We start from the raw sequence: 12130 nt of genomic DNA, 5'->3' as shown, positions 1-12130 counted from the left end.
GCGATTGGTCACATCGTGACACGTTGTGTCTGGACACAGACACGGGCAGTTCTCCCTCTCTAAATTCATCATAAAAACTGCAACAGAGCTTTATTTACAGCAGGAAAATATTTCTATACGTGGCCTATTTAGTCATAATACAGCGCATGGCACCTAGCAGCAAGACTGTCTCCATTATTTAAAGAAAGCCTCTATTATTTAAAGCTGGCTGATACAAAACAGCCCATTTTACAGCCTGCAGTACTTTTCTGACACTTAAATCTTTTTAAGTAGTCTGTTACATATTAAATCATATGTATTCCACAATCCCAAAATAGAATGCAATGATATGCAAATAATGTAAACTATATTTTTAAAGGAAAATACTACAAAGACAACATATCAAATGATGAAACAAAAAAAAATTGCCCCTTTTGAATTTGTTGCCAACAACACATTCCAAAAAAGTTGGGACGGGGGCATGTTTACCACTGTGTTTGATTACATCTAAATAACACTCCATAACCTTTGAATAACACTCTGTTAGTGATTGGGAACTGAGGAGACACTGCTGTAGTTTTGAAAGTGAAATGTTTTCCCAGTATTTTTTTTTATATAGGATTATAGCTGCTCAACAGTTAATGGTCTCCTTTGTCATATTTTTCAATTCATATTGCAGCAAATGTTTCCAGTGGTGACAGGTCTGAACTGCAAACAGGTCAGTTTAGCACCCAGACTCTTTTAATATGGAGCAATGCTGTTGTAGTACTTCCAGAATGTCGTTTGACAATGTCTTTCTGAAATAATAAAGGCCTTCCCTGAAAAAGATATTGTCTGGATGGCAGCATATGTTGCCAAAACATGTACATAGTATTCAGCATTAATGGTGCCATCACAGATGTGCATTTTAACCGTGTCATGTACAGTAATGCTCCCCTATACCATCATGAATACTGGCTTTTGAACTGTGCACTGATAAACTGCGTGGTCTTTAGTCTAAGGGACACAACGTCCATAATTTTCAAAAAGAATTTCATATTTTGATTCTCCAAATCACAGGACAGTTTTCTGCTTACCCTCAGTCAATCTTAAATGAGCTCGGGCCCAGAGAAGGTGGCAGCATTTCTGGATCCTGTTTATATTTGGTTTCTATTTGTTTTTTAGAGTTTTAATTAGATTTTGATTGCAGCGATGAACTGTTTTCACTGACAGTGGTTTTCAGAAGTGTTCCTGAGCCCATGCAGTGATTTCCACTACAGAATCTTCTCTGTTTTGAATGCAGCCAGCAAATATTGGTTTATGGCCTTGACCCTTACATACAGAGATTTCTCCAGATTCTCTGAATCTTTTAAAATATTTTATTATTTTATGTTGAGAAACGTTATTTGCTCGTGCAGTCTTTTAGAGTGATGAACTCCTCCTCATCTTTACTTCTGAAAGACTCTGGCATACTTTTTTATACCCAATCATGTTACTGACCTGTTGCCAATCAACCAGCAGGTAGTTTCTTTACTATTACACAACTTTACCTGCTTTTTGTTGTTCCTGTCCCAACTTTTTGGGAAAATGTTATTGGCATCAAATTAAACATATTTTTCAGAAAACAGTAACATTTATAATTTTCATTAGATATGTTGTATTTGTCCTATCTTCAATTAGTCATACGGTTTAATAATTGCATTTTGCACAGCATCCCAACTCTTTTGGAAATGGGCTTGTAATATGTTTTACATCGCAACCAATTTGGTTGCAGATAAATGCATAATATGTTTATTTTGTGCGATTTTACAGGATTCACACAATTAGTATGAAACTAGCAAGCTGTGAATAAAAAATTAAGACATTGTGAATGTGTACAGTATATAATTTAGTAGAATGAATATCCAGAATGTAAATCAAATCTCACGGCAGATAAGCTGACAAAACAATTAAAGTAAACAGGTAATTACAATATATTTTTGTATTTAATATTTTTTATTATTTTGTTTGGGGGTTTTTTTCTTCATTTTTTTGACCCCACAATTTTTTAAATATTCATGTCTAACAAATGGTCAAGATGGCACTTTGTGGCATATATAGTGACTCAAAATGTCCTCTACCAAATTGAGTAGAGCATTAAACAAATTTACTGACCCAGATTTCTTTACAGTGGTGTTGATAGTAACCAGGGGTCATAATGTCCACAACATAAATATAGACATTTTATTTACTATCCAGAATCTTCAAAACTGTTGTAAATATCAGACATCAGATCCATAAACATTTCATGTAATAACTTTTTGTGAAGAGTCTTTTAGATTCATTAAGCTCTTCAGATGTCTGGTTCCTGTTACTACCAGTGTGAACTATTCTGACTCTATACACTTCTCTAGAACGGCATATTTCACATCAGACCTCTCTGAATGACATTATATCCTAATGAGTGAGTTAAACAGAAATTTTGTAATTTACCTTTACAGTGATTAGAAAATTACCTTTACAGTTATAGAAAAAACACAGCAAAATATAACAAGACCTTGCTCTTTGCATTTTGACCTAAATGGACAACAGTTAAGATTGTGTAGGCTGTTTGAAATTACCAAATGACTAGGATTTTTAATTCCTAATAATTCTCCTAAACATTTTTAGCATATCCATGGGCAATTAATGAAGATATATGAAACTTAGATCTCTGTGGAAATCAGCTGTGGAAGTGCCTCTGCAACTGACTTGAAGTCTTCTTGCTTATGACTCTACTTTAGGACAGAGTATGAATTTTCATTTAATTGACCACTTTTAACCAGTGACCACAATGAAGAAGGCTGTGTCCTACTTTTAGAAACTGATGTGAACTTGGCTTGTAATTTTTCACTATTAAAGCATTGCTTGTTTATAATTTATGGTTAATACCAATTAATCACATTATCAAATGCTTTGCATTCAGAGTGAGTCTGTGTTTATACTGACAAGCTATTAATATAGGGATGCTGAAGAAAATATCAAAAAGATTTGAATAACTGCAAACAGCTTGTAAAGAAAGTAGTTCCTGGCCGCTTACGAAAAACACAAGAATTTTGTGCAGTAGCAGAAGATGTGATTGCACTATAAATACATCAGGTGAACTTTATGAATGTATTCCAACCGTTTCTACAATACAGCCGCAACCAGCAACGTTCAAAATGGGACAAGTAGCAAGAGAGAGGCAGAGAGAAAGGACTTCAATCATACCTGTCTATGTGGCAAAGTAAGAGAGTGGAGATTGAGAGGCCTTGTGCTGCTTTGATCTAGCTGCATAACACTTTGATGGTTAAATAAAGCTTTCATTGTAGCTTGTGATGCATTCTCTCTCTCTCTCCCTGCTCAATGAGTAAAGCCACACTGTTCATGCTCAAAACAGAGTAGTGTTTTCCTTTGTTATAAACCTGATGCAAGTCCTCAGGAGGAGGTGAAATGAGGAAATGGAGGACATAAAGTCCTCCTTTAACTTTTTTTTTTTATCTCTTCTTATTTATGGATATTCATATTTACCGACTATTGATGCAGTAGCACAATTTGGACAACAGTGGATAATATAAACTTAAAATAAGGGGGTGTTTAACCCCCTTTCCTACAACTTTTAAAAGCATGCTTAGTTTGACCTCTGATCTCTGGTTTAATACCATTAAGAGGCTACTTCATAACATCTGGCACAGCACATGGCTAAAGTCAGCATGCTACTAGACAGGACAGATGTGTCAATGAATTTACCTCTCATTTTATTTGGATACAACACTCTAGTCCCCTGTAGATTATCTTCTGATAAAACTCGAATTTGTGAATTCTCAACAGTGTTAGGATTTGGACAAGGTTTAGAGTTTGCTTCTGTGTGTGACCTTCAGTCCCTCAGATGGTACTGCATTAAAAAATTATGCTTCACTAATCAAAGAATACTTTGGAAACCTTGTCAATAACACGCGTCGCTGTTGCATCTGTACATGCAAGACTGTACTATGCAAAGTAGAAACCATATATTTATATATAAATATTAATATATCCAGAAACGCCAGTGGGGCTGTGGTCTCATGACTCCACCTTTCAAATTGTGTTTTGAAATAATGGACCGTCCTGATTGTAAGAGAGTGCAGGTGCTAGACTGGTCTGCATGCGGTGCATTATCATTATGAAGCACGATTTACGAGAACACAGGTGCTGGACTGTTGAGCAGCAGAAGTGTTATATCAAGCGAGAAAATTCAACTTTTACAAATACAATAACTGGTGTCCTCAGTTTCTAAATGATTACTGAACACTGTTAAAAGGAAAGGTCATGTAACAGGCATTAAATTAAGAGTTAGCAAATATATAGGAAAAAACAATAAAACTGAAAGTTGAAGCATATGTGTTTCTCACAATATCTTGCGTTGGTACAATTTTCAGTTGAATACAGATTGGTTTGTGAATCCTGCTGCCTGTTTTTGTTTTGATTTTTCACAGTCTCAACTTAGTTGGAAATGGGTTTGTATCTGTAAAGAACATGCTCTGACAAAGCTGAAAATTTTCATTTTTATTTACCCTTTAGAATAAGATTCCTACATAAGTAGGGCTATATAGCATATCAAATTTGATTGTTATTCTAATTAAATCATCAATAAGACAGGATCTAGACTGCGCTCTGAATGTCAATCTAAAAAAAATTGTAAAAATTACTTTGCACAAAACAACAAAGGAAGGTCCAATTTTACATGCTGATTCATTTCTCTGTGACCAGTGCAGACATGCACATGCTATAACTCCTATACCAGCAGACTTAAACAAGTTTAAGAGGACATCGTCTTCAAGCTTGTGAATGGATTGGCAGCGAGACGTTTGGTTTGATAGGATATAGAAGGACAGACCATAACCATCTTTGCTCTGCTGTCCTAATTCTCTAAAAAGTATCTTTATTTATTTATTTTTAAAGACGATGCAAATATAAATACACCTCCCAGTTGGGCACTGAATGAGTCTGTATTACAGCAAGATTGCAACAGTGAAAGGCACTGGGAATGATGAGTTATGTATCTAGTAGCTGAGAACAGTGTTATTGAGGCCAAACCCAGATCAGTCATTTCATAACACATCACTGTTTTTAGCAGATAAGACAATTTATGATAGTTTAAGTACGGTCCAACATCAGGGGTTTCCAAGTTTCCTAATGTCTGTGGGAACCTTAGGCAATAGTATTTTTCCAATGCACTCCACATCTCAATAAAGCAAGGAACACAGAAAGATTTGCAGATAAACACAATGTCCTTTCAAGTAAAATGGCACTATTTTTGGCATTTACCTTTTTTAAAACATTTATTAAAATAGGATTGCTAATTTCAGGTTAGTGATAAGTACAGGATGCTTGTCATGAAACGAGTAGATCTCAATACATGAAAACCAGTCTGACTAGCAGCAAAAACACTCTGAGAGGATCTGTGCTAGTATTTTTTTATTCCAACACAAAGATCAATATTAAAATTCAACTTTTGAATGGCCAGGAGCCACCATGCTTTTAACCCAGTGAAGCTGAGATTTCACACAGTCACTCAAACCTCTTTCTGCCTGATATGAGTTAGTCACCTAGCTTGGTCTTAACACTATAGTTAACAAATGCTTTTTTGTGAGTGAATATCTAATCTGTTCAGTCATTTTACTCATTATGAGTGCTGCTGAATTAATGCATAACCAAACGAATAGAATTTTAAAAAACAAGTTATTGAGGTCTTGTCCTACCATGGACAAAAACTCTCCTGGATAGCCTTTATTATAGCTATTCCTGATTCTGAATAACAAGTATGACATTGTGTACTATTACACTGTTAACAGCTATATCTGATCAGAAATACTGTAAACTGGCCTTCAAATAAACTAAGATTTAGTCTCTAATCACTGTTATAAATGGTATTTGGTTTGGTACCACATATTAGCATAGCAACTTCTGCTTTGCCAGGTAAGTCAGTGTACACCCATTAACCAGGATGCTCTTGGGGAAAAAAATAAAAACATTGAAAACCATTCAGCTGAAAAACTCAAAAATGCTAAAATGCAACTTTAACTTGTATGTATGTAAGAAAAAAATGTTGAAGGTCCAAATAAATTCCAACTGTTGAAAGAAGTTTAACTGGCCTGATCAAAGAATTTAAAGGGTACTCAAAAAACTTCAGTGGTTAGTAAAAAATAAAAAAATAAGTTACTTAATTATCTCACAAAAAGGGCGTTTGAGATTAGTGCAATGCCTGTAGAAGGATAACTCTTTCTTCCACAAAAACATGGGAAAAATGACCTTGGAACATTGATTTTATATTTGTTTTTTATTTAAAAATTGATTTTTACATCAGTTACACTGAATTAGTACCAGGAATCCATGATGCGCCTCATGCTCATGAACCTCATGCCGCCGAAGTCCCTGAAGCTCCTGTACTCTCCAGGCCTGAAGTACCACATCCTGCCTCTGTAGTGGGGCTGCTCGTACATCAGCCAGTGGCCGTCCATCACATGGCAGGACATGCAGCCGCTGGACCAGTGGTAGCGGTCCACGAAGGAATCACAGTCCTCCATCACCTCATGCATCTGGCCCATGAAGTTCTCCCTCTCGTAGACCCTCATCCTGTAGGATCCTCTGTGCTGTTTGAAAAGAGAACAAACAGGGTCACGTTTGGAGCACAAACTAATTTAAACCTGTGTACAGTAAACTGGGAAGAGTGTAAAACAGTGCAGCAGCTCTAAAAGCCTACCATGGGGATCATGCGGCAGGACCTGATGCAGTTGTTAAATCCCCACATGCTCATGTAGTCAGCGTACTCGCCCCTCCTCATGAAATACTGGTTTCCCATGAAGTTGGGGCGGTCGTAGACCATCCAGCAGCCACTCTCGACTCTGCAGGAGTGGCAGCGGCTCATGTAGGAGTAAATGTCGGAACAATCACTGGTGCACTCATAGGAGCGACCCATGAAGTTCCTGTCCTCGTAGAAGATGACCTGTTGGCCAGAGATGACAAATTACACATTACTGAGTAAGCTGGATCAATAAAATCAGGAGAGTTGCAAAGATTTCTCCATCTCTACTTCTTACCCTGCCCATGCTCATGGTGGCTGTTTGGTTGGTTTGGTTCAGAGGTGAATCCAACTGGTGAACTGACGTCCTGCCTGGTTTAACCCTTGCATTTATACCTGGACCAGGACCAAAGAACATGTGCCTCCTATTGTAAAAACTCCTGACTAAGCATCAGAGCATAGAGGCCCATAGAGAACTGCAGGCCTTTCATTACATTTCCATGTGACATGGTCTCCAGAAGACTTTAGAATTGGCACCACTGGCAAGACAATACATCTGTGTCTCTTTTTAAAAATGTATTCTTTTAGTCTTTACATCCCGTAGGCAGCCTATACACTGGGGCATTGTTGTGTTTTTGTTTGGTGAATGACTGCCACCTACGCCTACCCAGAATGCCTTTCTTCTTTTCTTGCACACTGGCAAAATCAGAGGTTTAGATATTGATGGTATTAGACACCTTTTCTTTTGGTAGCCCACCAGACTAGGTTTAAATATAAACCTATTTCAAGTTTAAGCTTAAATTTATTCCATTTACTACAGCAGCCTTCTACAGTTTTAGAACTGTACTGTACATTATAGTCTAATCACTGTTGTTGATATAGTTAACTGATATGGGCAGAGTTTAGATGTAACTGCTAGAAATCACTGTTTGTATAGCTCCATTTCCAAAAACGTTGGTCACTGCCAAATGTAAATAAAAACAGAATTCAATGATTCAAACCCTGTTTTGTTGAACATAGTACTAAGACAACATATCAAATGTTAAACTGAGAAATTTTATTGTTTATTGAAAAATATTTGTCCATTTTGAATTTGATGGCAGTGACACATTCCAAAAAAGTTGGGATGAGGCAACAAAAGGCTAAAATTCAAAACTTTTAAATTCAAAGAAGAAACCGCACATAAATGCTGCCACCATCTCTGGGCTCAAGCCCATTTAAAATTGAATGAGGGGAAGTGGAAAAGTGTTCTGTGGTCCAACAAATCAACATCTGAAATTGTTTTTGGACACCATGGACACTGTCAGTCCGAGCTAAAGACCATTTAGCGTGTTATCAGTGCACAGTTCAAAAGCCAGTATTCATGATGGTATAGTGCACACGACATGGGTAATGTGTATATCTGTGAAGGCACCAATAATGCTGAATGATACATACACTGCTCAAAAAAATAAAGGGAACACTCAAATAACACATCCTAGATCTGAATGAATGAAATATTCTCATTGAATACTTTGTTCTGTACAAAGTTGAATGTGCTGACAATAAAATCACACAAAAATCATCAATGGAAATCCAATTTATTAACCAATGGAGGCCTGGATTTGGAGTCACACACAAAATTAAAGTGGAAAGACACACGACAGGCTGATCCTTGATGTGATGTCCTTAAAACAAGTCAAAATGAGGCTCAGTATTGTGTGTGGCCTCCACGTGCCTGTATGACCTCCCTACAACGCCTGGGCATGCTCCTGATGAGGTGGCGGATGGTCTCTTGAGGGATCTCCTCTCAGACTGGACTAAAGCATCCGCCAACTCCTGGACAGTCTGTGGTGCAATGTGGCGTTGGTGGATGGAGCGAGACATGATGTCCCAGATGTGCTCAATCGGATTCAGGTCTGGGGAACGGGCGGGCCGGTCCATAGCTTCAGTGCCTTCATCTTGCAGGAACTGCTGACACACTCCAGCCACATGAGCTCTTGCATTAGGAGGAACCCAAGGCCAACCGCACCAGCATTTGGTCTCACAAGGGATCTGAGGCTCTCATCTCGGTAACTAATGGCAGTCAGGCTACCTCTGGCGAGCACATGGAGGGTTGTGCGGCCCTCCAAAGAAATGCCACCCCACACCATTACTGACCCACTGCCAAACCGGTCATGCTGAAGGATGTTGCAGGCAGCAGATCGCTCTCCACAGCGTCTCCAGACTCTGTCATGTCTGTCACATGTGCTCAGTGTGAACCTGCTTTCATCTGTGAAGAGCACAGGGCGCCAGTGGCAAATTGGCCAATCCTGGTGTTCTCTGGCAAATGCCAAGCGTCCTGCACGGTGTTGGGCTGTGAGCACAACCCCCATCTGTGGACGTCGGGCCCTCACACCATCCTCATGGAGTCGGTTTCTAACCGTTTGTGCAGACACATGCACATTTGTGGCCTGCTGGAGGTCATTTTGCAGGGCTCTGGCAGTGCTCCTCCTGTTCATCCTTGCACAAAGGGGGAGGTAGCGGTTCTGCTGCTGGGTCGTTGCCCTCCTACGGCCTCCTCCACGTCTCCTGATGTACTGGCCTGTCTGCTGGTAGCGCCTCCAGCCTCTGGACACTACACTGACAGACACAACAAACATTCTTGCCACAGCTCGCATTGATGTGCCATCCTGGATGAGCTGCACTACCTGAGCCACTTGTGTGGGTTGTAGAGTCCGTCTCATGCTACCACGAGTGTGAAAGCACCACCAACATTCAAAAGTGACCAAAACATCAGCCAGAAAGCAGAAAGGTACTGAGAAGTGGTCTGTGGTCCCCACCTGCAGAACCACTCCTTTATTGAGTGTGTCTTGCTAATTGCCAATAATTTCCACCTGTTGTCTTTTCCATTTACACAACAGCTGTGAAAGTGATTGTCAATCAGTGTTGCTTCCCAAGTGGACAGTTTGATTTCACAGAAGTTTGATTTACTTGGAGTTATATTGTGTTGTTTAAGTGTTCCCTTCATTTTTTTGAGCAGTGTACATGTTTTGGCAACATATGCTGCCATCTAGATGATGTCTTTTGCAGGGAAGGCCTTGCTTATTTCAGCAAGACAATGACAATCCACATTCTACGTGTATTATATCAGCATGGATCTGTATTAAAAGAGTCTGGGTGCTAAACTGGCCTGCCTGCAATCCAGACCTATCACCAAAACATTAAGAGGGGTATGAAATGAAAAATATGAAAAATGAGCTCCTGAACTGATAAGCTTCCAAAATCCTGTATCAAACAAGAATGAGAAAACATTTCACTTTCAAAACTACAGCAGTCAATCTCTTCGGCTTTCAGAAGAAGAGCTGATGAAACATAGTGGTAAACATGTCCCTGTCCCAACTTTTTTTGGAATCAAATTCAAAATGGGCATAAATTAAAAAAAAAAAAAAAAAAAACATTTTTCAGTTTAACATTTGATCTGTTGTCTTTGTAGTATTTTCCTTTAAAAATATAGTTTACAGGATTTGCACATCATTGTATCCTATTTTTCATTATACACAGTGTCCCAACTTTTTTGGAAATGGGCTTGCACTTGGAAACTGTATTTATTCAGGCCAGAAAGCCCAGCATAAGGTTTCAATTTTGACAATAAAAGAAGTGTTTATCTTAAGCTGATTATATGATTATGATTATGAAAGTGTATGTCATTTTGCACCTTTTTGCACATTTTGCACATTTTCACATTTTTAGACAAGATCAACTTCCTTTTATCATAGTGGCTTGAGGTAAACTGTCATCAGCTTGTTCAGCATCAAACACATTAGACTAGAGTTTTACAAATACAGTAAAGCAAAAGCAATAATAAATATAAAGTGGGTCCAAGCAATAATAAAGCAAAAGCAATAATAAATATAAAGTGGGTCCAAGCACGGATAAGCCCAAGAAGCTCTCAAGCACTTTTAGCCAAATAGGCCTACTAAGGTCTAATGCAGTTTGGGCCTTCGAGGCAGAGAGGCTGAAAAGAAGTCAGAGTTTAACAACAGGCCTTCATTTGTCATGAACAATGAGCAGGGGGCTTTAAATCTAATATATGTTTACATTTCAGTTTACTGATCTACAAAGGTTTGAAGGAATACATGAGTAATGGTAAACTTTTTGTCTTTGTTGTGTTTGCAAAGTATTTTGTTTCTCTATGTGAAAATCTTTGAGACGTCACAGGATGTTAGAAGGTGGAGACGGATAGATGTGGAGATAGTGGAGATTGGCCAGTGGTAAGCCTGTCAAATGGCTGCTGAATGCTTATTGGCCGATGGCGGCCATAAATTTCAATACATCAAAGTGTCCTTAAAGATGTACTTGGAGTCTTACTAATAGATGGTACTTGTAAAGTTTTAACTTGATAGTACGTACGGATGCTGAGAAACAGCTATGTAGGCATATTACACATTTACAGCGCCCCCTAATGACCTATGCGCACACAAAACTTCATAGGCTACCTCAGAGTCTCCTTAGGAATAAGCCTGCCAAGTTTCAAATTTTTTGGGCAAAGGATTCTTGAGTTCTAGATTTTTCAGTTAAATAAGAATTATTTCGATTTTTCCAGAAGGATTAATTTGCATATGGCAGACATAAATATTGTTTTAAAAAATGTGCTGGATAATTATAGAGCTTGAGGCTTTGTTGAATTTTTTGACACCAAAATCATGAGGATCGGATGAAAATTGTAGGACTAGTTTTTGCATATTATGCTAATTAGCTCAAAATCTAAGTAGGCGGAGCTTAATGGTCCAAATTACAAAGTTGTTTTGTTGGACCCAAGGAATCTGGAAAAAAATGTGAAAAATCTGGGGAAGGAGTTAAAGGGCCAAAAGCATTATGTTACGTAATAGCGCCACCTTTAGACCGATTGGGCTTATGTCACGCACCTGTGTAGCGGGAGTGACTACTACCTATTGACCAAGTTTCATGTCTCTAGGACTTACGGTTTGGTCTGGGCAATACGTTTCATCTGAGAAAAAGAAAAATAATAATAAGAAAAACTAACAATAACAATAGGGTCCTAATAATAAGAAAAAGGTTTACTTTCAACACAAAGCGTATGCTGAAATCTAGATGGAGTGGTTTGTGTAAATTTCAGATTTGAAACTGGTTTCCAACACAATGTAGGGTGTTAAAATGTGAAGTCCTTATAAAACCTCATATCTCCATTTTTGTCGTTAATCAGTTTTTAACATAATTTGAAAATACCTGTTACTCTTTACATTGTGTGTAAATTTCATGAAGAATGGACCAAGGAACAGATCAAAATGACTTGGAAGAAATTCTGGTTCCATTTACATTACATGGATGTTTTTTTCCTTTTCCTGTAAAGTTACCATGTTGGAGATACAAGGTTTTCTTCTGACAACAGCGATATTCTAATACTGTCATCAT

The 12130-nt window shown here is 38.2% G+C and overlaps 2 protein-coding genes across 14 annotated transcripts in view; one reads left to right on the top strand and one right to left on the bottom strand.

The window, feature by feature from the left end:
* nrxn2b (neurexin 2b) overlaps positions 1-12130 on the top strand; it is an 863803-nt gene that overhangs the window by 837887 nt on the left and 13786 nt on the right. The gene's annotated exons all lie outside the window — the stretch shown is intronic.
* On the bottom strand, positions 6312-7052 carry LOC108427449 (gamma-crystallin M2-like). The gene is made up of 3 exons (XM_037533028.1): positions 7035-7052; positions 6698-6940; positions 6312-6587 (listed from the first exon to the last, which is right to left on the bottom strand). The coding sequence occupies exons 1-3, from the start codon at positions 7047-7049 to the stop codon at positions 6312-6314; spliced, it is 534 nt and encodes a 177-aa protein (XP_037388925.1). The 5' UTR covers positions 7050-7052.

This window comes from Pygocentrus nattereri, chromosome 22, assembly GCF_015220715.1.
Source record: "Pygocentrus nattereri isolate fPygNat1 chromosome 22, fPygNat1.pri, whole genome shotgun sequence".
Lineage (NCBI taxonomy): Eukaryota > Metazoa > Chordata > Actinopteri > Characiformes > Serrasalmidae > Pygocentrus > Pygocentrus nattereri.
The sequence above is the reverse complement of the archived record's forward strand: the minus strand, read 5'-3'. Positions and strand labels throughout refer to the sequence as shown.

Bases quoted from the DNA above. Each gene is read 5' to 3' on its own strand.
- LOC108427449 (XM_037533028.1), bottom strand. The intron at 6,588-6,697 runs GTAGGCTTTTAG...CTTTTCAAACAG, and splicing joins CCTGCCGCATGATCCCCATG to CACAGAGGATCCTACAGGAT.